Consider the following 23,432-nt stretch of genomic DNA (forward strand, 5'->3'; position numbering starts at 1 on the left):
AAGGACGCTGGGAAACCCTCAAGCCTCACAGTGGAGGTAGTGGCTTTTAAAGATGTGGCTGTGAACTTCACTGTGGAGGAGTGGGCATTGCTGAGTCCATCCCAAAAGAAGTTCTACGGAGATGTGATGGGGAAACCTTTATGCACGTGGCTGCTATAGGAAGAACATGGGATAACCAGCAAATTGAAGAAGAATACAAAAATAACAGGACAAATCTAAAAAATGAAGAGGTAGAGAAATGCTGTCAATATAATGATTGGAAGCAACATGAAGAAATATTCCTTTGGACTGCAAATGCTAATGTGAACCTGAAACAAACTGGTTTAAACCACCTGAAAACCTAGCCTGCAGAAAATCCCTGATTGATCATTTATCACTAAATGGGCCTGTCACAGCTCACACCAGGCTGAAGCCATGTGAGTATTTGGGATTTGAAGAGACGCTGCATAAATGTAATGAAGATGGAAGAACTTGCGGTGATTTCCAGTTCTTTCAGAATCATGCAAGGACTACTGCGGGAGAAAAACCCTATCAATATGAGCAGTGTGGGAAAACCCACTCAGATTTTAGTGAAAGAACTCACCCTGGAGAGAAGACCATTGTATGCAAGAAAAGTGTGAAAGCCTCCACCAAACCCAGTGATGTTCAAATCCATGAAAGAAATCACAGTGGGGGGAATAAATATGTATGTAAGCAATGTGGGAAAGCTTTTGGTACACACACTAGTTGTCAAGAACATGAAAGAACTCACACTAGGGAGAAACCCTGTATGTGTAAACAATGCGGGAAAGCCTTCAGGAGACACAGTCATTGTCAAAGACATGAAAGAAATCACACTTGGGATAAACCTAATATACGTAAGCAATGTGGGAAAACCTTCACTACACACAGTTATTGTCAAATACATGAAAGAAATTCTGAAAGTAGACAGTGGTGATGGCTGCTCAGCATAGTGAATTATACTAAAAACCACTGAATTATACACTTTAAGAGTGAATTTATCTCAATTTTTTAAATTGAAAAAAGTGATGTTTTAGCAGCACAGTTTGTAACAGCTAAAACTTGGAAACAGCCCAAATGCCCATTAACTGGAGACTGGATAAAGGAAATGTGTTTTTTTAATAAAATGGAGTACTACTCAGCCATAAAAAATGAGAAATTAGAGACATTTAGAGCTAAGTGGATGCACATTGAGGCGATACTCTTAAGTGAAATAAATAGGACACACATGAATAAATTCCGAATAGTTTCTCTGGTGTGAGAAACAGAAAGTGTAAATAAGGACTAAATGTATAATAGGTAATGTTAAATAGGAAGAAAAGGGGCAAAGGGGAAGGAAGTGGGAGGGCTAGAGGAAAGGATAGAAGGGAATGGGATTAATATGAGAAAATGGAAAAATAGGAACAAAATCTTTGTAAATAGGGAGGACTGGAGGGGTTGAAGGGAGGGCTGGGCAAGGGTGAAAAATAAGAACCAAGAGAGACTATGTAAAGGTGCAAATTTCCAATGATGAATGTCATCATATTGTATACCTAAAATGTACCAATGATTCGAATGAATAATCAATAATGCAAAATAGGAAGAAAAGGTCCAAAGGGGTAGGGGTAGTGGGAGGGGCAGGGGAAAGGAAAGAAGGGAAAGGAAAAATGATGAGAAATGAAAAAAATGGAAGTAGAGTCTTTGTAGATGGGGAGGGGTGGAGGGCGTGAAGGGAGGGCTAGGAATGAGGGAAAAATAAGAACCAAGATGCATTATGTAAAGGTACAATTCCCCATGAGAAATGTAATTGTGTTGTATACCTACAATGTACCAATAAAAGAATTTAATTTAAAAAAAAAAAGAAATAAAGTGGTTCTAAATAAAGAACATCACAATATCTGTTTGACCATAACTAGAATAAGAAATACATTCTCAATAATCAAGATGTCACATTAGGGGATTTATTGGGCAAGGGAAATTTTGATGACAAAATTAAGGGGATATTAGGAATAAAACTATGTTGCTGTTAAAACAAGTTAAGATCTTTCCCCAGAACCGAAATCAAAATTTTTACAAGAAGCCAAAATCCTCAAGCAACGTAATTATCCCAATGTTGTAAAACTTATAGTTTGCACACAAAGACAGCCTATCTACATCATCAAGGAACTGGTTCCAGAGGGCGATTTCCTCTCCTTCCTGAGAAAGAAGGATGAACTAAAACTCAGTTAGTGAAATTTTCATTAGATGCTGTTTCTGCATGGAGTATCTTGAGTAAAAATTGTATGCACAGGGACCTTGCTACTAGAAACTACCTGGAGGTGAAAGTAATGTTCCGAAAATCTGTGACTTTGGAATGTCTTGTCAAGAGGATGGTGGTGTATATTCATCTTCTGACTTAAAGGAGATTCCCATTAACTGGACGGCACCAGAAGCTCCTAATGATGGGAGATACCATTCTGAGAATGACGCATGGAGCTTTGGCATCTTCCTCTGGGAGACCTTCAGCTTAGGGGTCTGTCCATACCCATATCTGTGCTTGTCCGAGGACTTATGATGTTTCTTCTCTTCCTTTCCTGAACAGTACCATTTCTCTTTCTTTTCTATCTTTTCTTTATCATGCCTGGACTCCTTTTTGCCACCAGAGGAGATTTTATCCATCTTCACGGATTTAAGTGAATCACTGCCTTTTTCTTTGCCTGAAGATTTTGACTTATTTTTTTCCTTGTCTTTCTCATTTGGATGAGGAGACTCACAAGGACTTTCACTTTGGTGTTTTGAAACCCCCATCCTTCCATTTTCCTCTTTCCTCCTCTTGATTAAGTCCGGTGGCGCTTCACGGTCATTGTTTGAATGATCCCTTTTCCTTTCTTTCCTATCCTTTTCATCTTTTCTCTCTCTTTCTCGGGATCTTTCCCTTGACTTGTCCAAATCTTTCTTGTCCATTTCTCTCTCCTTACTCTTGGACAGTGGTGGAGGAGTATGATTAATGTAGAGCTTTGCTGAAGACTCCTTGAGTTCGATGAGACTGTCCTTTACTGTGGAGGAATGTGATGGAGAAGGGTGGGTATCAATTTTGCGATGTTTTTGTTCCCTCTCAGGTTCTGCAACAGCTGATCGGGGAACACGTGACTTCAAGGACCCAGAAACTCGTGTTTTTTCTCCTCCTTTAACATTTTCCTTTCTTTTCATTTCCTTTGCTCTATCTCTTTCTCTCCACGGCTCTTTCTCTCTTTCCCTTTCTTGAGTCGGTTTTGCTTCTACGATGGGGACAGCAGTCTTGAATTTCTCATCTTTAGCTTTTTCTTCTTTTTTGAATTTTTCTTTCTCTTTGTCAGACTTAGGTGTTCTTTCCTTGGTCTCTCTTGCTTTTTCATCTTTCTTTGGCCGCTCTTCCTTTGGTTTTTCTTTACCATCTTTACCAAGTACCCTGGCCTCTGGAGTAGTAGCTGGAGTCTTTTCTTTTTTCTCTTTTTCTTTCTCTTTCCTTTTTGCTTTGTCATTTTCTTTAACAGCTTTGCTACTGTTAGAGCCACTATTTCCATTATTTAAATTTCCTTTAGGTGTGGCCCTAGATGCTTTATTAACAGCTCTCACACCACACTGAGATCTCTCCCTTGATTTATCATTCTTCTCATTACTGCTCTCATAGGACTTAGATGAACTTCCTGTTGATGATAAAGAAGAAGACCCACAACCAGGCCCATTTTGTAAACTCGCAACAGCATTCCTCGGAGAAGGGTCTTTGTGATGAAACTCATTTTCTGGTATCATGTATGACTTTCTACTTTTCAACTGCCCAGAGTAGCCCATAGCCAATGCATATAGATCTGGCCTCTTCTCTTTTTCTTCTTGGCAGATTTTATGCACTCTTCTTTCCAAAGCCTGACCCAAACTCAAAACTTTTGGATACCAAGGAAGTATTTTTGTTAGCACAATCAAGATATTCCTGTTGTGAGTATATTCGCCTGTTTCAAGGCAATGAACTGATGCCTTGGTTAGCTTGTAATGCCATTTAAGTACAACACGTCGAAAATTTTCATAATCTAATTGATCAGCTTTATTTCCACCATCAAATCCAGTTACCCGCAATATAGTAAGGAATCCTGGATGGTTTCTACATTCCTTTTCCTATGTGGCTCTATCACTATGCCACCTGGTTACAGTCTCTAACATACAGCAAAGAAATCTCCCGTATCGGCTAGCTTCATTTTCAGTACAGCTTGCAACTGTGTAAATTATATCAGAGAAAACTCGATCCTAGCAAAGAAGTGTGAAAAATTTTGGAGTTTTTTGTTGATGTAACAACTCAACAAAACGAGCACAGTAAACAGCATCAATTGCTGAAAAAATACATCGAGGAAATATACACAGCTGTAGAAATTTTGTGATGGTCTCATTTTTGGTAGTTTTTGCTAAAAGCCAGTTGTCCTTTTCTAATTTCAGTCTTTGTAGAACTCTCTGTACGTGTTCCATCTGTTTCTTTTCTTCTTCAAGAAGCTTGTCCTGAAGGGCAGTACAATGTTCCTTCTCTTTTTTCTTTTTATTAGGAGGCATTTCCTGATTGTCATCAATTGCTTTCATCTGGACTTCAAGTTTATTGACTTCTCGTTCATAGTTGGTATGTGGAACTGCAAGGTCATACATTGTCAGTGACCAGAATGTGGCATAGAATTGAGGGCTGATGTCATCCCAGATTTTGGAAACATGTAAGGAGACCACTGCTTCATGGACTGGAGCCATCACCATCTCACATGATGTAATGTATTTATGAACTTTATGTCACTGTTTACTTCCCTTTTCTGATTTTTTAAGTTCATCATACTTTGACGAAATGTGGTGGGCATACATTGGCCTAGATAGAAAAAATGCTGCATCATGGGGTGTATGAAATTCATTGCAGAGCACATCAATGGAAGGCACTCGCTTTATATAATCTTCTGTGCTTAGATTTGATGCTAAAAACCCACCAAACTGTACCAGGGTATCATGACACTGGTCATAGAGCTTTCCCACAAGTTTCAAATGTTTCTCTCCACCTTCCTGAAAGATTATCCCATTCCTCTGCTGAGCCATAAGTAAGCAGAGAGGAAGAGCAAGATCATGGTCCAACCATGCATCCTTTAATCTCTGAGAGGATCTTTTAGTGTTTCTGATCTGGCCAAAATAACCACCCTCAGCTTTCAACTGCTCACCACCTGTCATAGCCTCTAGTTGTTCCATTGTCATCTCCTCTGTAATTTCTATTCCTGCCATTTTTTGCACCACTTCTTTCAATAGAAGCAGGTCAAAACCTTTGCCTGCCTTTAGTTGATTGGCCACATACTGCAGAAGACCCTCAAGATCAATTGGATATTTACGAAAAACTGCACCACAGAAACTAGCCAAACTCTGAAGCCAGCTAGAGATAGTTGTGTCATCATGTTTCATTCTCTCCTTTTCTGGATTAGCTAAAGCTTCAATGATACAATAGGCCAAGACATCATAATTCAATGAAGTGAGGTATTTCAATGAATCTACTACAGGTGTTATTAAGTTATCATACTTCTGTATTTGTGACAGGATATAATCAAACAAAATGGTTGGATTGCTGTGGCTCAACTTCCCAATTTGTCTTCCTGAAGTTTTCACATTTTCCTTGGTTAGCCTCTTCATGATATATTTGGCTCTGTCTATTGTTTGAGCTTTAACTTTTACTAAAAGTGGGTGACTCTTATAAGTTTCATTTTTCCACTGGCCATACAGATGGTATCTATGCTGGTAAGGAAATGTTTTCAACATCCCCCATAGTTCCTCAGACATACAAGCATTGCAGTCCATCAAAGAAAGAGATGGAAGTAGTACCTGGTCAGTAATACTTAGCAAACAGCTAAGGATAACTTCTGTTTTCTGTTTATCCTCTTGTTTGCTTCCATCAGACTCCTTCATAAATGACTTGCCTATGTGCACCACTTTTGCAAATAAAATAGGATCATGAGAAAGGTGAGGACCAAGGTAACAGAACATACTGAATGCATCTCTTCTCAAATCTTCATAGCTCTCTGCTTGCTTTGGTGCTCTCTTGTTTTGCAAAGCATTAACAGGTGAGCCTTTAGCACCTTTAGGAATGCCAACTCTTCGGTAGAGAGGCTCAATAGTTATGTGAATGAGCTTGCAAATAGCAAGAGCTATTAGCTTATGTGATGCTGCATAGTATGGAGGCATCTGATCCATAATGTCTTGTGCATGCTGCCAATCACCAATCTTTAACAAAGCTTCCAACAAACCAAGTTTTTGGTTGTCAGGTGGCTTCTTTACTTTCTCCTCTTCTTTTTCCTTTTTTTTTTTCTCGCTCATCAAGTTTTGCAGAAGACAATACAACCATTGTAAGTTTTCTAACAATTTGCTTAGCTTCCACAATTTCTCGTTTGTGTTCATCCATAATGCAATTATCAGCTGGAAGAAGATGTACATAAAGATCATCTAAATTAATAAGATTACATTGCAGAAGTACTGCTGCGACTCTGTATAAAGACGATGGAGTCTTGCCATTTGGTTTCTGATAAAACTTGAATTTGAACCCAAGAATATGACACAGTGTTTGCGGTTCACACATACTCATGTAAGATTCTAATAAAGATATAAAGAAGTCATCGTGTTCTGGCCTGCATCCAAACACTTCTAAAATGACATCCAAAACTCTATTGGGATCCAGATTAAAGCATCCTATTAAAGATTTTATATTTTCTAAGATTAAATCACTAGTAATATTTCCAGACAAATCTTTCCCCAATTCAGCAATCAGCTTGGCATATCCTTCATTCTCTTCTCTTAACAAATTGAATTTTTGCTGCTTATAGAAGAGTTTTGTCTTGATTTTAACTGACTTTTGATTGAATTGCTGTGACTGTTTAATGAGTCCAAATGATTCCAATGTTTCTGGATCTAGGCGTTTCTTTAGAACTGTGTCTGAAACAAAATACAAACATGCTAATACCAACTGTATAAAATAGTCTCTCTTGCTTTTGTTTTCTAAACAATTTGTCTCAATATCTAAATGACAGAAAACATCAGCAAGAATGGAGGCCATATGCTCACGAAATTCACTAAGGTCCTTAAGAACATTTGATGCCTGTTCGTGCTTTAAATTTCCGCTAATGGGCTTTTGAGTCACCATCCCTACTGCTGCTCCCGGCCCCTGTCCCACCTCACCCAGCTCAGAGGAGGTAATCTGTGCAGGCGCTAACAACCTCCCACCCAAGTCAAAATGAGAAAACAAGTACATAAGTCTCAAAAACAGATTTCCAGATCACCTACAGCAACCCCAAAGGGAAATGAGATGGAACACTCTGATACTCAACCACCTGGACTCTCTGAATTCACAACAAAAGAGGATCTGGGAAAAATGAAATCAGAAATAATTTCTCAGATAACAGGAGAAATTGTGCCCCTAGTGCAAGACATGATTAATAAATTTAGAGAGGAGCTCAGGAACATGATGGAATCCCAACAAAAGAAACAAATGGAATCCATAAAACAGATGCAAATAGATTTCCAGGAGATGAAAAACTCCATTGAAAGCCTACACAGCAGAATGAGCCAATATGAGGACAGAATTTCAGATATAGAAGATAAGATTGCAATTAGTGACCAGGAAAAGAAAAATTGCTTCAAAATTATAAGGGAAGATGAGAAATCAATCCAGCAGCTGCTAGACGACGCAAAGAAGAATAACATAAGACTGATTGGGCTCAATGAAGAAACAGGAGAGAGTGGAGATGACATAAAAAATCTCTTAAGAGAAATAGTGGCAGAAAACTTCCCAAGCAGGGGAAAAGAGCTTGACATAGAGATAAGTGAGGCATATAGGACTCCAAATAGTCCTGATCAAAAAGAATCTACACATAGGCATATAATTGTTAAGATTCCAGAAACACAACAGAAGAACAAAGTTCTCCAAGCAGTCAGAGAAAAGAAACAAATCACATACAAAGGAAAGCCCATCAGAATCACAGCAGACTTCTCAACACAAACCATCAAGGCAAGAAGAGCTTGGAGTGACATATTCCAAGCCCTAAAAGAAAACAGCCTCCAACCCAGATTGATGGACCCTGCAAAACTATCTTTCAAAATGGATGGAGAAATAAGATACTTTCATGACAAAGAGCACCTTAGGAACTTCGTGAATACCAAACCAGCACTCCAAAGAATTTTACACAATATTCTAGGAACAGACATTGAGGATCACAACCCCAGGAAGCAAAGCAGAATGAACCCATCTGGCATGACAAGAAATTGAGTGTAAAGGGGGAGAACCCAACAAAAAGAAAAAGTCATGGCAATGACAAGTCAATATGTTTCAGTTATAACCATCAATGTTAATGGTCTCAATTCACCAATCAAAAGAAATAGACTAGCAGAATGGGTCAAGAAGCAAAATCCAACAATATGCTACATACAAGAAACACACTTAATTCAAAAGGAAACTCATAGACTGAAAGTTAAAGGGTGGAAAATAATACTCCATGAGACAGGAACCCCCAAAAAAGCAGGAGTAGCTATCCTCTTGGCAGATCAAGTAGATTTCAAACCAACACTGATTAAGAGAGTTGAAGAAGGACATTACATCCTTGTAAAGGGAAGAATCCAAGAGGAAGAGATGACAATCATGAATATCTATGCACCAAACACTAGTGCACCCAACTACATAAAAGAAATACTAACGGACATGAAAAGTCATATATGCACTAATACAATTGTAGTGGGGGACCTCAACACCCCACTGTCACAAATAGATAGATCAACTAGACTAAAAATAACTAATGAAATACTAGAACTCAATCCAACTCTTGAACAAATGAACTTAACAGATGTTTACAGAGTCTTCCACCCCACAAAATCAGAATACACATTCTTCTCAGCTGCACATGGGTCATTCTCAAAAATAGACCACATACTCACACATAGAACATGTTTAACTAAGTGCAAAGGAACTGAAGTTATCCCCTGTATATTATCAGAACATAGTGTGATGAAATTAGGGATCCATAGCAAAAGAAACTCAAAAAATTTCATAAACACGTGGAAATTGACCAACACACTTCTTAATAACCAATGGGTCACAGAGGAAATTAAAGAAGAAATCAGACACTTCCTTCAATTAAATGGCAATGACAATACAACATATTGGAATCTATGGGACACAATGAAAGCAGTCTTACAAGGGAAATTCATGGCAGTGAATACTCATACTAGGAAAACAGAGCAGGCCCAATTAAACAACTTGATGCTGAAACTCAAGCTTTTAGAAAAAGAAAAGCAGGACAAATCCAAGGCCCATAGAAAGGAGAAAATTATAAAGATCAGGGCAGAAATCAATGCAATTGATTCTAAGAGAACAATACAAAAAATCAATGAAGCCAAGAGTTGGTTCTTCGAAAGAATCAACAAAATTGACAAACCTTTAGCCAACCTTGTCAGAAAAGGAAAGAAAAGGCCCAAATTCATGCAATTAGGAATGAAAAGGGTGAAATGACAACAGACCCAGCAGAAATCCAGAGGATCATCAATACCTACTTCCAGAACCTATACGCCAATAAGATGGACAACACAGAAGAAATGGATAGATTCCTACATACACATGAATTACCGAAGTTGAACAAAGAAGCCCTAAAAATTCTGAACAACCCAATATCAACCAATGAAATAGAAAACGTAATTAAAAACTTATCAACTATGAAAAGCCCAGGCCCTGATGGCTTCACTGCTGAATTCTACAAGACATTTAGAGAGGAACTGCTGCCACTACTGTTTAAAATCTTAAATGAAATGGAAAGGGAAGAAATACTCCCAAATTCATTCCTGGAAGCAAGCGTCACCTAGATCCCCAAAGCAGAGAAAGACCCAACTGAAAAAGAGAACTATAGGCCAATACCACTAATGAACATAGATGCAAAAATTCTTAATAAGATACTGGCAAACAGAATGCAGAAGATCATCAAGAAGATCATACACCCTGATCAAGTGGGATTCATCCCAGGGATGCAGGGATGGTTCAATATACGCAAATCAATCAATGTAATACACTATATCAACAGAGCCAAGGACAAAAACCATATGATTCTCTCCATAGACGCAGAAAAAGCATTTGACAAAATGCAACATGCATTTATGATAAAAACCCTCCAAAAATTGGACTAGATGGTCTCTACCTCAAACTGATAGAAGCCATCTATGAAAAACAGCCAATATCATACTAAATGGTCAAAAACTGAAATCCTTCACACTCAAATCGGGAACAAGACAAGGATGCCCACTATCACCACTCTTGTTCAATATAGTTCTGGAAATATTAGCCACGGCAATTAGACAAGAGAAAGAAATAAAAGGAATAAAGATAGGTAATGAAGAAGTCAAATTGTCATTATTTGCAGATGACATGATACTCTATATAGAAGACCCCAAGAACTCCACCAAAAGTCTTCTAGACTTAATAACCAAATTCAGTCAAGTAGCTGGTTACAAGGTCAGCACACAAAAGTCAATAGCTTTCCTCTACACCAATGACAGATTCACTGAGAGAGAAATAGGGCAAATAATTCCTTTCACAACAGCATCCAAAAAACTGAAATACCTAGGAATCATCTTAACGAAAGAAATCAAAGGCCTCTTCTCTGAAAACGATGGCACTCTGAAAAGAGAGATTGAAGATGATATCAGAAAATGGACAGACATCCCCTGCTCCTAGGTAGGAAGGATTAATATAGTGAAAATGGCCATACTTCCAAAACTGCTATACAGATTGAATGCAATTCCAATTGAGATCCCAGCAGCATACTTCATAGACCTCGACAAAACAATCCAAAAATTCATTTGGAACAAGAAGAGACCCAGAATAGCAAAAGCAATTCTAGATAACAGAGACATGGCAGGGGGTATCACAATCCCCAACCTGCAATTATACTACAAATCTACTGTGATAAAAACAGCATGGTACTGGCAAAGAAACAGACCTGAGGACGAGAGGAACAGATTAGACGATGTAGAAACAATGCCAGACACACTCAGCCATCTCATCTTCGACAAAGGAGCCAAACACCCTCACTGGACGAAAGATAGCCTCTTTAATAAATGGGGCTGGAAAAATTGGGCTTCAACTTGCCAAAGATTAAAACTAGACCTGTATCTCTCAACATGCACTAAACTAAAATCAAAATGGATTAGAGATCTAAATATTAAAATAGAAACTCTGACCCAGTTGGAACAGGGGTTAGGTAGAACCCTTGAAGACATCAGTGTAGGAAAAGATTTTAAGAACAAAACGTCAGTTGCCCGTGAACTAGCACAAACAATCAGCAAGTGGGATCTCTTTTTATTAAAAGGCTTCTGCACAGCAAGAGAAACCACCAGCAGTGTGAACAGACAACCCACAATGTGGGAAAAAATCTTCACCTGCTCTTCCTCAGACAAAGGTCTACTATCTCGAATCTATAAAGAACTTAAAAAGATCAGACCTCCCAAATTTACAGACCCAATCCAAAAATGGGCATCTGAAATGAACAGACATTTCTCACACAAAGAAGTAGAAATAGCAAATAAATACATGAAAAAATGTTCAACATCACTGGTCATTCAAGAGGTGCAAATGGAAACAACGCTGAGATTCCACCTCACTCCAGAAAGAATGGCTGCTATCATGAAATCAACCAATAAGAAATGCTGGCGGGGCTGTGGGGAAAGAGGAAGCCTGCCCCACTGCTGGTGGGAGTGTAGACTGGTGCAAGCACTGTGGAAATCAGTATGGAGATACCTCAAAGTAACAGGACTGGAAGTCCCATTTGACCCTGCTATTCCACTGCTGGGAATCTTCCCTGAAGAATTAAAAGAATCATACCACAGTGATATATGTGCACCCATGTTCACAGCAGCACAGTTTGTAATAGCTAAAACTTGAAAACAGCCCAAATGCCCATCAACTGGAGACTGGATAAAGAAAATGTGGTTTTTTAATAAAATGGAGTACTACTCAGCCATAAAAAATGAGAAATTAGAGACATTTAGAGCTAAGTGGATGCACATTGAGGCGATACTCTTAAGTGAAATAAATAGGACACACATGTGTAAATACCAAATAATTTCTCTGGTGTGAGAAACTGAAAGTGTAAATAAGGACTAAAATGTTTTATAGGTCATGTGAAATAGGAAGAAAAGGGGCAAAGGGGAAGGAAGTGGGAGGGCTAGGGGAAAGGACAGAAGGGAATGGGATTAACATGAGAAAATGGAAAAATAGGAACAAAATCTTTGTAAATAGGGAGGACTGGAGGGGTTGAAGGGAGGGCTGGGCAAGGGTGAAAAGTAAGAACCAAGAGAGACTATGTAAAGGTGCAAATTTCCAATGATGAGTGTCATTATATTGTATACCTAAAATGTACCAATGATTAGAATGAATAATCGATAATGTAAAACAGGAAGAAAAGGTCCAAAGGGGTAAGCGTAATGGGAGGGGCAGGGGAAAGGAAAGAAGGGAAAGGAAAAATGATGAGAAATGGAAAAAATGGAAGTAAAGTCTTTGTAAATAAGGAAGGGTGGAGGGCGGGCAGGGAGGGCTGGAAATGGGAAAAAAATAAGAAACAAGATTCATTATGTAAAGGTACAATTCCCAATGAGATGTGTTGTATACCTACAATGTACCAATAAAAGAATTTAATAAAAAGAAAATGGAAAGACATCCTTTGCTCCTGGGTAGGAAGGATCAACATAGTGAAAATGGCCATACTTCCAAAACTACTGTATAGAGTCAGTTCAATCCCAATTAAAATCCCAGCAGCATACTTCATGGACCTTGAGAAAACAATCCAAAAATTCATTTGGGACAAGAAGAGATCCAGAATAGCAAAAGCAATTCTTGGCAACAGAGACACAGCAGGGAGTATCACAGCCCCCACTTTGCAACTCTACTACAAAGCTACTGTGATAAAAACAGCATGGTACTGGCAAAGAAACAAACTTGAGGACCAGTGGAACAGATTAGAAGATGCAGAAACAACGCCAGACACACTCAGCCATCTCATCTTCAACAAAGGAGCCAAATACCCTCACTGGAGGAAAGATAGCCTCTTTAATAAATGGTGCTGGAAAAAATTGGGTTTCAACTTGCCAAAGATTAAAACTAGACCTGTATCTCTCACCATGCACTAATCTAAAATCAAAGTGGATTAAAGATCTAAATACTAAAACAGAAACGCTGAACCAGCTGGAACAGAGGTTAGGTAGAACTCTTGAAGACATTGGTGTAGGAAAAGATTTTATGAACAAAACCTCAGTTGCCCGTGGGCTAGCACAATCAACAAATGGGATCTCTTCTTATTAAAAAGCTTCTGCACAGGAAGAGAAACCACCAGCAGTGTGAAGAGACAACGTACAGTGTGGGGAAAAATTTTCACCTAATGTCCCTCAGACAAAGGACTACTATCTAGAATCTATAAAGAACTTTAAAAAAATCAGACCTCCCCTGTGCACGCCCTACCGAGGTCCTGAGTCCTGCGGAAGACGCCGAATCGGCCCGCTGCAGACAGGCAGCCACCTAGTTCCACACTACAAAGACGCAGAGGACACCAGACCACCAGACCAAGGTACTGAGTCCCGCTGCTCCCGGCCCAGAGGTATGGGCTTCTGAGCCGTTGTCCTGCTGCTCCTGGTCCAGAGGAAGGGGCTTCCAGGCCACCATTCCTCCCACAGCCCCCGGCCCAGAGGGAGGGGCTTCTGAGCCACCATCCCACTGCTCCTGGTCCAGAGGAAGGGGTTTCCCGGCCACCACCCCTCCCGCTGCAATTCCCCATGAGAAATGTAATTGTGTTGTATACCTACAATGTACCAATAAAAGAATTTAATCCAAAAAAAAAGAACATTTGATGCCTGTTCGTGGTTTAAATTTCCGTTAATGACATGATAGGACAATTCATAGAGAGCTTGCTGTAAATCTCTGTAAGTTGAACTATCATGGCTTTTATTTTCACTGAGAAGCCGGCATAAATGCAAAAATTTACCTTTCCCGGATTTCTCCCTGTCCTTTATCCACTCAGCGGGGACGGCCACGGTCGCTGCCTCCATCTTCCCCTCCCTAGTAACACAGGTCCGAATGTGTAGCTCTCGAGCGCCGCCCACGCGGAATGCCGCGAGCTGCGAGTTCGGTTTGTGATTTCCCTCCCCACTTTCTCCCCCAGCCTGCGGAAGCCCAAGGCCCGGCCACTAAGGAGGTGACTGAGACCCGTGAGCCCCTTCGCGAAGTGACTAAACCCTGGCTGCCTGGAGTGTTCACTTTAAAAATATTAATTTGGCATGTTTCTTTAAAAAACATTTTTAAAAAATTCTGCCTCAGTCACAAAGATTTGCTCTAATGTTTTCTTGTAGAAATTTTAGAATTTTATAAAGGTTAGTGATCTATTTGACTTAATTTTTTATTAGGAATAAAGAATTGCTCAAAATGTATTGTTTTGTCTGAATATACAGTTCCAGCATTGTTTGTTGACAAAGGATATCCTTTCTGTATTTTACATTTTTGTAAAAAAAAAAAAAAAATCAGTTATAGACAATGTTCCCATGGCTCTGTTTCTGTACTCTGTTCTATTCCATTGATCTTTGTGGCTATGCTGAAATTCAAGATTGTGTTGAGCTGTTTGTCAATTAGAATTGTCTCAACAACATTATATCTTTCTGTTTATTTGGGTCTTCTTTGATTTCTTAAACCAGAGTTTTCCAGTTTTTGGTATACTGTAAACTTATATTTATACCTAATAAATACTTCTCTTTTGCTGCTATTATAAATAGTCCTGTTTGGTTTTAATTTTTAATCCCTGTTGTTTATTGCTAATACTATAGAAATATTTTTAATTGAGCTTCAGCTCATGGTTTACTAAACTCATTTATTAGTTCTAGAAGATTTTTGTTTTGTAATTTGTTAGGATTTTCTACTTAGATGATCATGTTGTCTACAAATAAAGTTTTGTTTATTCCTTTTCAAAAAAAAAAAAATAACCGAATACTACAGCCTATCCAATTTGACATATAAAGCCATGTTCTATAAAATGTTAATGTTAAATAACCTTTCAAAAATCAGTGGACCATATATGTGTGGTTCTATTTCTAGATTCTCTGTTTTAGTCCAATGATCTATATGTCTTTCCTTACACCAACACTGCCTTGATTACTATAGCTTTAGAGGAAGTCTTAAAATTATGTAATAAATGTCTCCAACACTGCTTTTTTTTTTTGGAGGGGTTGAAGGGAGGGCAGGGGAAGGAGAAAAAAAATAAGAACCAAGATACTCATGTAATGGTACAAGATCCCAATGATGTATGTAAATTTATTTTATACCTAAAATGTACCAATCAACTTAATGGGGAAAAAATATTAAAAGAAGGTCTTTATAAGGAAAGAAAATGGTATCAGATAAAAATATGAGCCTATAAAAAGGAACAGTGAAGACTGGAAATGATACCTGTATGGTTAATTACCTAATTTTAAAATGTATATTAAATAGTCGCTGTTAATAAAAATAACAATGTAAAAGAAGATTTCATATATATATATACATATATATATGTATATATATATGTGAAGTGTATGTCAATGATAGCATAAATGCAGGTTACAAATATTTTATATATCATATATCTAATGAATTACATCTGGAATATCTGAAGAGCTTTCAAAATTCAATTTTAAGAAATCAAATAACCCACTTACAAAGTGGACAAACGATTGAGAGAAACGCTTCATCAAAGAAGAAATACACACCTGAAAACATTATGAACATCGTGTTTTCGGAAATGCAAATTTGAGCCACAATGACATAACACTAAATGACTATTTGAATGATTAAAATTAATACTGACCTTCCAAATGTTAGTGGAATTTAGAGGAACTATAAATCTCACACATTGTTGCCATTAAGCAAAAAATACAATCACTTTGCAAAATATTTCCTGGTTTTTTAAAAAGTCCAACATAGACCTACAGTGATATGATCCTTGGTATTTATTCAAGAAGAATGAAAGCATATGTCCATATAAATCTCATACATGATTGGTCACAGTAGTTTTATTTTCATTAGCCAATGCCTGGGGTGGGGGAATGCAGTGAATGGGTAACCATTAGTCTACAAATGGATATGTTGTAGGACATTTATGGAATGGAATATACTACTCTGTAATAAAAAGAAATGAAATATTAACACATGCAACAATATGGATGAATCTCAATTATGCCAAAAAGAAGTAGCTCAATGAGACAAAGTTTATCTACCCATACTACAAGATTCCATTTGCATGCGATCTTTGAAAATGAAAGCAAATATATAGTTGCAGAATGAGATAGAGAAATGGTTGAAGAAGAAAAGATCAGGACTGGGGAGGAACTGAGGAGTATTATTACAAAGGGGAAGGATACGTTGTGGTGACAGATATGTTATTATTTTGTTTATAGTGGTGGTTTCAGGGGTGTATATCTTAGTCAAAACTGGCCCAACTATGTCTTTAAGTATGTGCTGTTATATGATCACTATTCTTCTTCAGTAAAGCCATTTTAAACCTAGAATAATTATATACTATTTCCAGAGAAGTCTCACTTCTTTCTAAGCCCTTGTACTCTGTAGCTTAACTCTTCCTACAAGTAATCATTTTGTGTTATTACAGTATTTTATGTGCCATTCCAATGGTCTTTTGTACAAGTAAGTAGATCTATGTATATATGTGTTTTCCTTATCTTACCCCAAAACGCCATCATACAGGCACGCGCACACACACACACACACACACACACACACACGTACACAATCATTTTTCTTTCTTCCATTGTTAACGTAACCCTGGAGATTATGCCACATTGGAATATAAAGATTTTCATCCTTTATTTCCATATCTGTATAGAATTCCTCTGTACAAATGTACCAGAACATAGTGAACTAGCTCCTTCCCGAGAAGAATTTGAGTTCTTTATTTTTCTATCACAAATAATACCAAAATGAATAACCTCATCTATAAATTTTTTATTATTGCATTTTATCTTTGAGATTGATTTTGAGAAGTAGGATTGATGACAGGTCAAAAGGTAAAAGCACTGGGCTGGGGATTTAGCTCAGTGGTTCTGGTGCCTGCCTCGCAAGCACAAGGTCCCGAGTTCAATCCCAGGTACCAAAAAAAAAAAAAACAGGTAAAGGCATTGATACATTTTCTAAATATTTATATTGCCTAATTTAACATTCTTGATTTCAGTTATTCTGAGGCACCCTGGAAAGAGAGGGATGTCATCGTTTGTTATTTTGATGAGGCCCAATTTGGAACAATGCAATCATTTAGGTTTATGTGCAGAAGCTAGTGACTTGGCAAGTAAATTAGCTCACTGTCCTGTTAGCATCTATTAACTCTGCTTCATCATTTGTTATTTGTTGTAGGAACCAAGAATGACTCACAAGGGTCCTGAATCTTGGGCCCCCTAGGAGGTACTTCACCAATGAAATTAAGCTTTGATTACTCTCAGGAAAATGCTGGAGCACTTTACCAGTTAATTGTACCTAGTAAACAAGCTTTAGCCAGAGCTTCCAAAAGTCATGCTCGTTACCAGCAAAATCCAAAGCTCCTGAGGATGGGCAATAGCCTGGAGCTTCTTAAAGGACCAGACATGGTCTTTGCCTTTGTGAGATCCTTTCAGAAACTTGAAGGTGAGAGGAGCTTGCTTTTGAACTGGACATTTTGCATCTGGTTGCCCTGCTTTCTGTAGCTGTTTGTGCCTAAATAGATCCTCTTCTCCTCTCCCTGTATGAAGGGAATGTATGTACTTTTGTGTGCTTCAGTTCATGACTTTCTATTGGCATTATGCAGTGGTCAGAAGGACAGGATCAGAGCTACAGTATCTGGATTTGAAATTAACATCACTAGCTGTTTGATCTTCGACAACTTACTGAACTTCTGTGTTTCAAATTCCTCTTTTATACAATGGAAGCAACTGCAGCGTCTACCACACAGGGTCATTGTGGGAATTAAAACACATAAGAAGTTCTTAGAATGATATCAGGCACACCGTAAGCTACCAATAAATGTAATCTATTGTGAGTATAATGACCATCATCTTGGTACATCTATCCACTGATTATGTATTATCTAAATTTAAGGGACATTTTCCATTGATATTTGAAATTTAGGGATTTTCTAAGCTGGCAAAGAGGCATCTTTTATAAGTAGGAGTCCTATTATACACACAATAATTATATACATTAAGTTATAAAAGCTATACAGTGGCTAAAATTAGATACCAATTCTTCCTCTTGAGAAACTTGGTCTACAGGAATCCTTGTTGTTGCCCAGAGTTGAAATCTTCTTCATGACCTCCCAAACTTTAAATCACTTTTAGCCCAGTCCTGGCTGTTACTAAGGTTTTGTTTCTTAAATTTGTGCCTGAATCACAACATTTAAATATTTAGTCATTGTTAGGTCCTTTCCCCCAGAAAGCTTCCTCCCCTCCATCATACTCTGAAGACCCCGGCTGTGTGTTGTTGCTTCTCTTTCTCTTTTTCTTTTCCCCTTCATAGCTGAGCTATTTTCCTTGGGGACCTGCATTGTGCTGAATTAGCGGTACCCTTCTCCAGCTGATGGCAGTATCAAGAACTTTGTATGGCTCCTATGGCTCGTGTTAGAAAGAGTAACTTCCTGCTTAGAGTCTTTTCTGAAAACAAACCCTGTACTTGTGTAACACGATGACATTTCCTGTTTAGCCCCATTAAATATCCCTGGTAGCTGTAGCTTGTCAGAGTTGCTGCTAAATACTTAATGTCCCTGTAGGTGACCCATTATTCTCAGAGAGGGGTGCCCTGTAGAGACTGAGAAGACCATGACTGATTTCATCAATATGGAAAGTGTGTGTGTGTGCACACACATCTGCACACATGCAAAATACCAATAAAGTCAATATATATTGACGACAGATAGAATAGCAATTCCTTTTAAAGAAGCTTTTTCTTTCCTATTAAATTCTTATTGAAAATGGTTATGTTGTTTTTACTTAAGCATTCCACTCATGTGGAGTCAGGGAGAACTTCTTGCAAGATGGAAATTTTAATACGTGTATGGTGCATTTTAATCAGTTCACTTTTAAATACCTGTGAAGTGCCTGGATAGAAGATTTAAATGAATGTAGACTGCAAATACTAAGAGATGCTCTTTCTACTAAGAATCTTGATTTTATTTTAAATGTGTTAGAAGTATCACTTGCTTAGAAGGATACCAAGCCTTTATCTCCCTGTAGAAAGATGCCAGACACACAGTAAGCACTAAATAAATGCAATGTATTGTTTCCATGGTGACCATCATGGGATAACTACCCTCTGAATATACATAATATGAATTAAAAGAACATTTTTCAGTGGTGTTTTGCAACTTGGGGGATTTTCTCTTTATACTTACTTATATTGATTGCAACTTTATAAGATTTCCCTATTAAAAACAAAATCATCAAACACCTGGGCTTGAGTTCCATTCCTACCACTCCACTCATAGAGTGAGCTTGGCTTCTGTGGCATCTTTCTTTTCTTATCTTAAAATGGTGAGTTTAGGAAAAGTTCTCTGTAGCTGTTTACCCCTGATATACTAATTATAATTTATAAATTGAAATTAACCTCCATTTGGAAGCTAAGACCCCTATGTGACTCATTTTAAATCCTTATGAGGAAAATGCTTGTTCACTTTTCTTTTAACTCACAGACATTATCCTCATTCTTATGAGTGGTCTTGGAGAATCTCATGTAGTCCTGTCAAGTGCAGTCTATCTTCTACAAGTTTGGGTATGTTTTTGCACTGGGTCACAGCTGCCTTACATAGAGCCGAGAGACAGCTGAAGTTCAAGAAGAGTAGGAGCTGCATACAGTCTATGCATACATGAACAGTGCACCTGGTTGCAGTTTGCCATCACCCCACGGGAAAAAATGCCTCTTTCATCCAAGTAAGCTAGTAGAAACCCTGTACCTTCCCTGAACACAACCCTAACCCTAGCTCAAGGAGCCATGAGGTTCAATATATTAGATGCTGCTGGTTCCCCTAGAACTACGAGACTTGAAGTGTGAAATTCAATGCTTACTATGCAAAACATGAACAGTTATGTGAAAGTTTTCCAGAATAGACTTGACTGTACTTAGATTAGTGGGTTTTCTGCCATTTCCTAGCCCCTCTTTCCCTCTTTCCTACTTCGCTTATGCAATGTGGACAACCAAACACCATAACCTCCACTGTAACTCCCAATCCATTGCCTATTGACTTAACATAAGATCCACCAGGAAAAGGAAAGGGGTGGGTGTAATGGAGAAAGAGAAAGAGAGAGAGAGAGAGAGAGAGAGGGAGAGAGAGAGAGCAATAAGAACATTCAGTCCCTAGGTAGGAAGGTAATTTATGTGGCGGGGTAGGAGTAATGCTTTTGGCTCTACCATAACCTGGATGATTTATACTAAACACTTTTGAATATCAAGGGAACTTTAGAATACTGAAAGATTTTCCAAGTAATCTGTTATCATGAAAGAGCTCATTGTCGATCTGGGAATTTGGTCCTCTTGTCCCTAAAAGGTATATTAGATTCTTCATTGTGGATATATAAATGCAGATTTTGTGATTATATTTTTATGAATTGTGCATTTAATTGGTATCTTTTGGTTAATTTGTATCTAAGTAACCCTGGAACTCTGACAAGCTTAAGCCTTTGGACCTGAAAAGCTGAAGAGTGGGCCCTGGGTCGTAGTGAATTTACCCAGGTAACTCTACATAGGAGATAGGTGGACAGCTGGTTCCCTTTGCCAGTGTCTGTGTCTGGAGAAAACCACAAGACATAGTAAGTCAAGTCTGCCAGGACAAGGGTTTGGTTGTTGCTGCTTGGAGTATTTCTGTGTAGTGTCCCAAGCCATTATATTTTCTAGTATTGTGGTAGAAAAGTACGTATTGTTCAGGGGGCTGAAGTATTATTATTATTATTATTAAAGTAATGAAATAATGCCTCTTTACCAACTCTCTGACAATGCCCTTTATATTAACAAAACATGCATTATTCCATCTCAGCCTAATTAATATAGTGTTTAACAGGTATCTCACTTCATGCTAGATTCCAGCACTCTTTTCAAAAGCAGCATGCTTAAAAATTTCTACTAATTTAATTGAGAGCAGTCTTAAATTAATTGTATAATTAATCTTGTCAAATTAAGTAACATTTCATACAGTACCTTATTAAAGAAACGAATATTTTAAATTGCCATGCTGTTAGGTATTAATAAAGAAGTTCTTCTTCTGTATTGTTCTGCTTTATAACACAAAGAAGGTAATTGCAATATAAATTGCAATATAAAAGCTAATTTCTATAGTACATTAATAATTAGATACACATTATTTCCCATTATATCTTTTTTTAATTCAATGGATGATCTTTTTTAAAAGGAAGATTATTCTCCAATGTCTAGATTTAGCTATTGTATTGATGATTGATTTTAAAGGTGGACCCTGAAACATTTTTAAGAGTGATCTAATTAACCTAAAAACACATAGCTGTCAACAGCAAACCTGTCAGTTAAGGAGAACTTCAACCTCTTGGCCAATCAGTTGCTGTGATGTTTGTGAATAAGCAGCCTGTCTATTTCTGAGATGTAAGTGAAGAGCTCTGATCTTTGATAAGTCCTTGGGGATTACAAAACAGCCCCCTCACATCTGCAACCAGGGCTCTTTTCTCCAGAGAGAAAGTTGGAGGTGACCATAAAGACAGTGCCTACAAACAGAGATTGTAAATTGCTGATGAGCTCTGGGATGGGCAGGCAAGAAGGGAATACTTTTCTAATCAATATTTTATGAATAGATAGAACTAACTCTCAAGGTCAAAAAATCACAGTTTCTTAAATTCTGTGAACACATTCATTTTTATAAACATTTGTCTTGAATTTTAAGTTTCTGGCTAAGTGCCAATGTTAACTTCCGAGAACCATGCTCAAGCAGACATAAAATCTATGCTAAAAATAATCCAGAAATATTTCCAGAAAATTAAGATTATACCTTATTTATTTGTGATGCTTAAATAGTAATAGCATTCATGAAAAATTGGAAAGAAGTCCACAACTTTTAACAGGCATTTAAAAATTCTTTGGCAAAGTGAATAACTACAAAGCTAGATAAAGAAGTCAAATAAATAAAACTACAGTATTTCTGGTTAGCATAATGAAAATCTTTTTTCTAATATTTTTTCTAGATTTCCTTGGTAGTGTTATTTTAAAATGGCCAATTGGCTTAAGAGTAATTTTTCTTCAGAGAAAAGTGAAACAATATCTGTCAAATTCCTTTTTAAAGAAGAATTCCAGAGCAATAGAAAAAGTATAAACATTTTTTTATCATGAAATTTAAAACAAATTTGTTGTGTGAATAATGCATCTAATGAGGTAAATGCATTGTGTTTTTACTGATATGGATTGTTACTTATATGATTCTGACTGTGGTCACCATTGGTCCTATTCACAAAAGTTTTTGTTCCTTCTCCTTCTGAGCAAATGGTAGGATTCATTTTTCCACCTTTTGGTGGTTAGGTGTGATCATTTCACATCCTTTGGCTTATGAAATATAAGCGGGGGTAATTCATCAATCTGAGAGTAATTTTTATAACCCAATAATATGACATCTTACATTCCTTTTTCCCTGCCTCAGCAAGTGTGGAAACACAGTGCAGGGCCCCTCAGCCTGGATTCCTGAAGGAAAATAATTCAGAGCAGAGTATTAGGAAACCACTGATGGGCATGTGACACAAACTCATAGCAAGAGCAAGACGGCCAAGTGCTCTTCCAAGCTACTGAGACTGCAAAATGGTTGCTATAAAACCACATACAGTGTATCTTGACTGTGATCACATCACTGGACTACCGTGACCATGTACCACAAATAACCTTGAATATTGGGAAGGAGGAGAGGATTTATATTATAGGGTAGTAGGATGGAAAAGCTGATTTTAAATGTTGGAAAGGCACTGTTTCTCCATTCTTAAGTTTGAAACTCACCACGAACATTTCTATAAATTCTTTTGATAGTTTAGAAAGCTAGGTTTACCTAATTTAAAAAAATTAGGGGAATGAAGGGTGTGTTGGATAGAACTTGAAAAAAATATATTTAATCCTTAATTATAGTGAAAGTGTTCTGTAAAAGGGTAGGTAGATAGGATTTTTGTTCTATTCAATGATAATTTAATAATGTCTTACTGTTCTCAAGAGTTGTACTTGTTTATTGTAGAAATTTTGGTAACAGAAAAACACAGAAGATAAAATAAATAAAGTCTACATTTCATTTTTTCAGACTGAAGCAATATATATCCCTTTGTCTATCATTTAAAAGAAATTATAAATGTGCACATTAAATTTGGGAGTAGGAAGCATTTTCTTAATTATAAAGCAAGAAAGCCTTTATTTTCATTATGTAATTTTC

The 23,432-nt window shown here is 37.6% G+C and overlaps 1 protein-coding gene across 1 annotated transcript; it reads right to left on the reverse strand.

Annotated features, from left to right (window-relative positions):
* Positions 1-1,931: 1,931 nt before the first annotated feature.
* LOC147823319 (THO complex subunit 2-like) lies at positions 1,932-14,142 on the reverse strand. The gene is given in 3 exon segments (XM_087193430.1): positions 1,932-6,300; positions 6,302-7,117; positions 13,900-14,142. Coding segments are annotated over 3 exon segments (4,941 nt in total). The 5' UTR covers positions 14,065-14,142; the 3' UTR covers positions 1,932-2,340.
* Positions 14,143-23,432: the final 9,290 nt, after the last annotated feature.

The sequence above is a fragment of the Heterocephalus glaber genome, unplaced genomic scaffold (genome assembly GCF_053883595.1).
Source record: "Heterocephalus glaber isolate CG9 unplaced genomic scaffold, H.glaber_assembly_v1.0 deba00001593, whole genome shotgun sequence".
NCBI lineage: Eukaryota > Metazoa > Chordata > Mammalia > Rodentia > Bathyergidae > Heterocephalus > Heterocephalus glaber.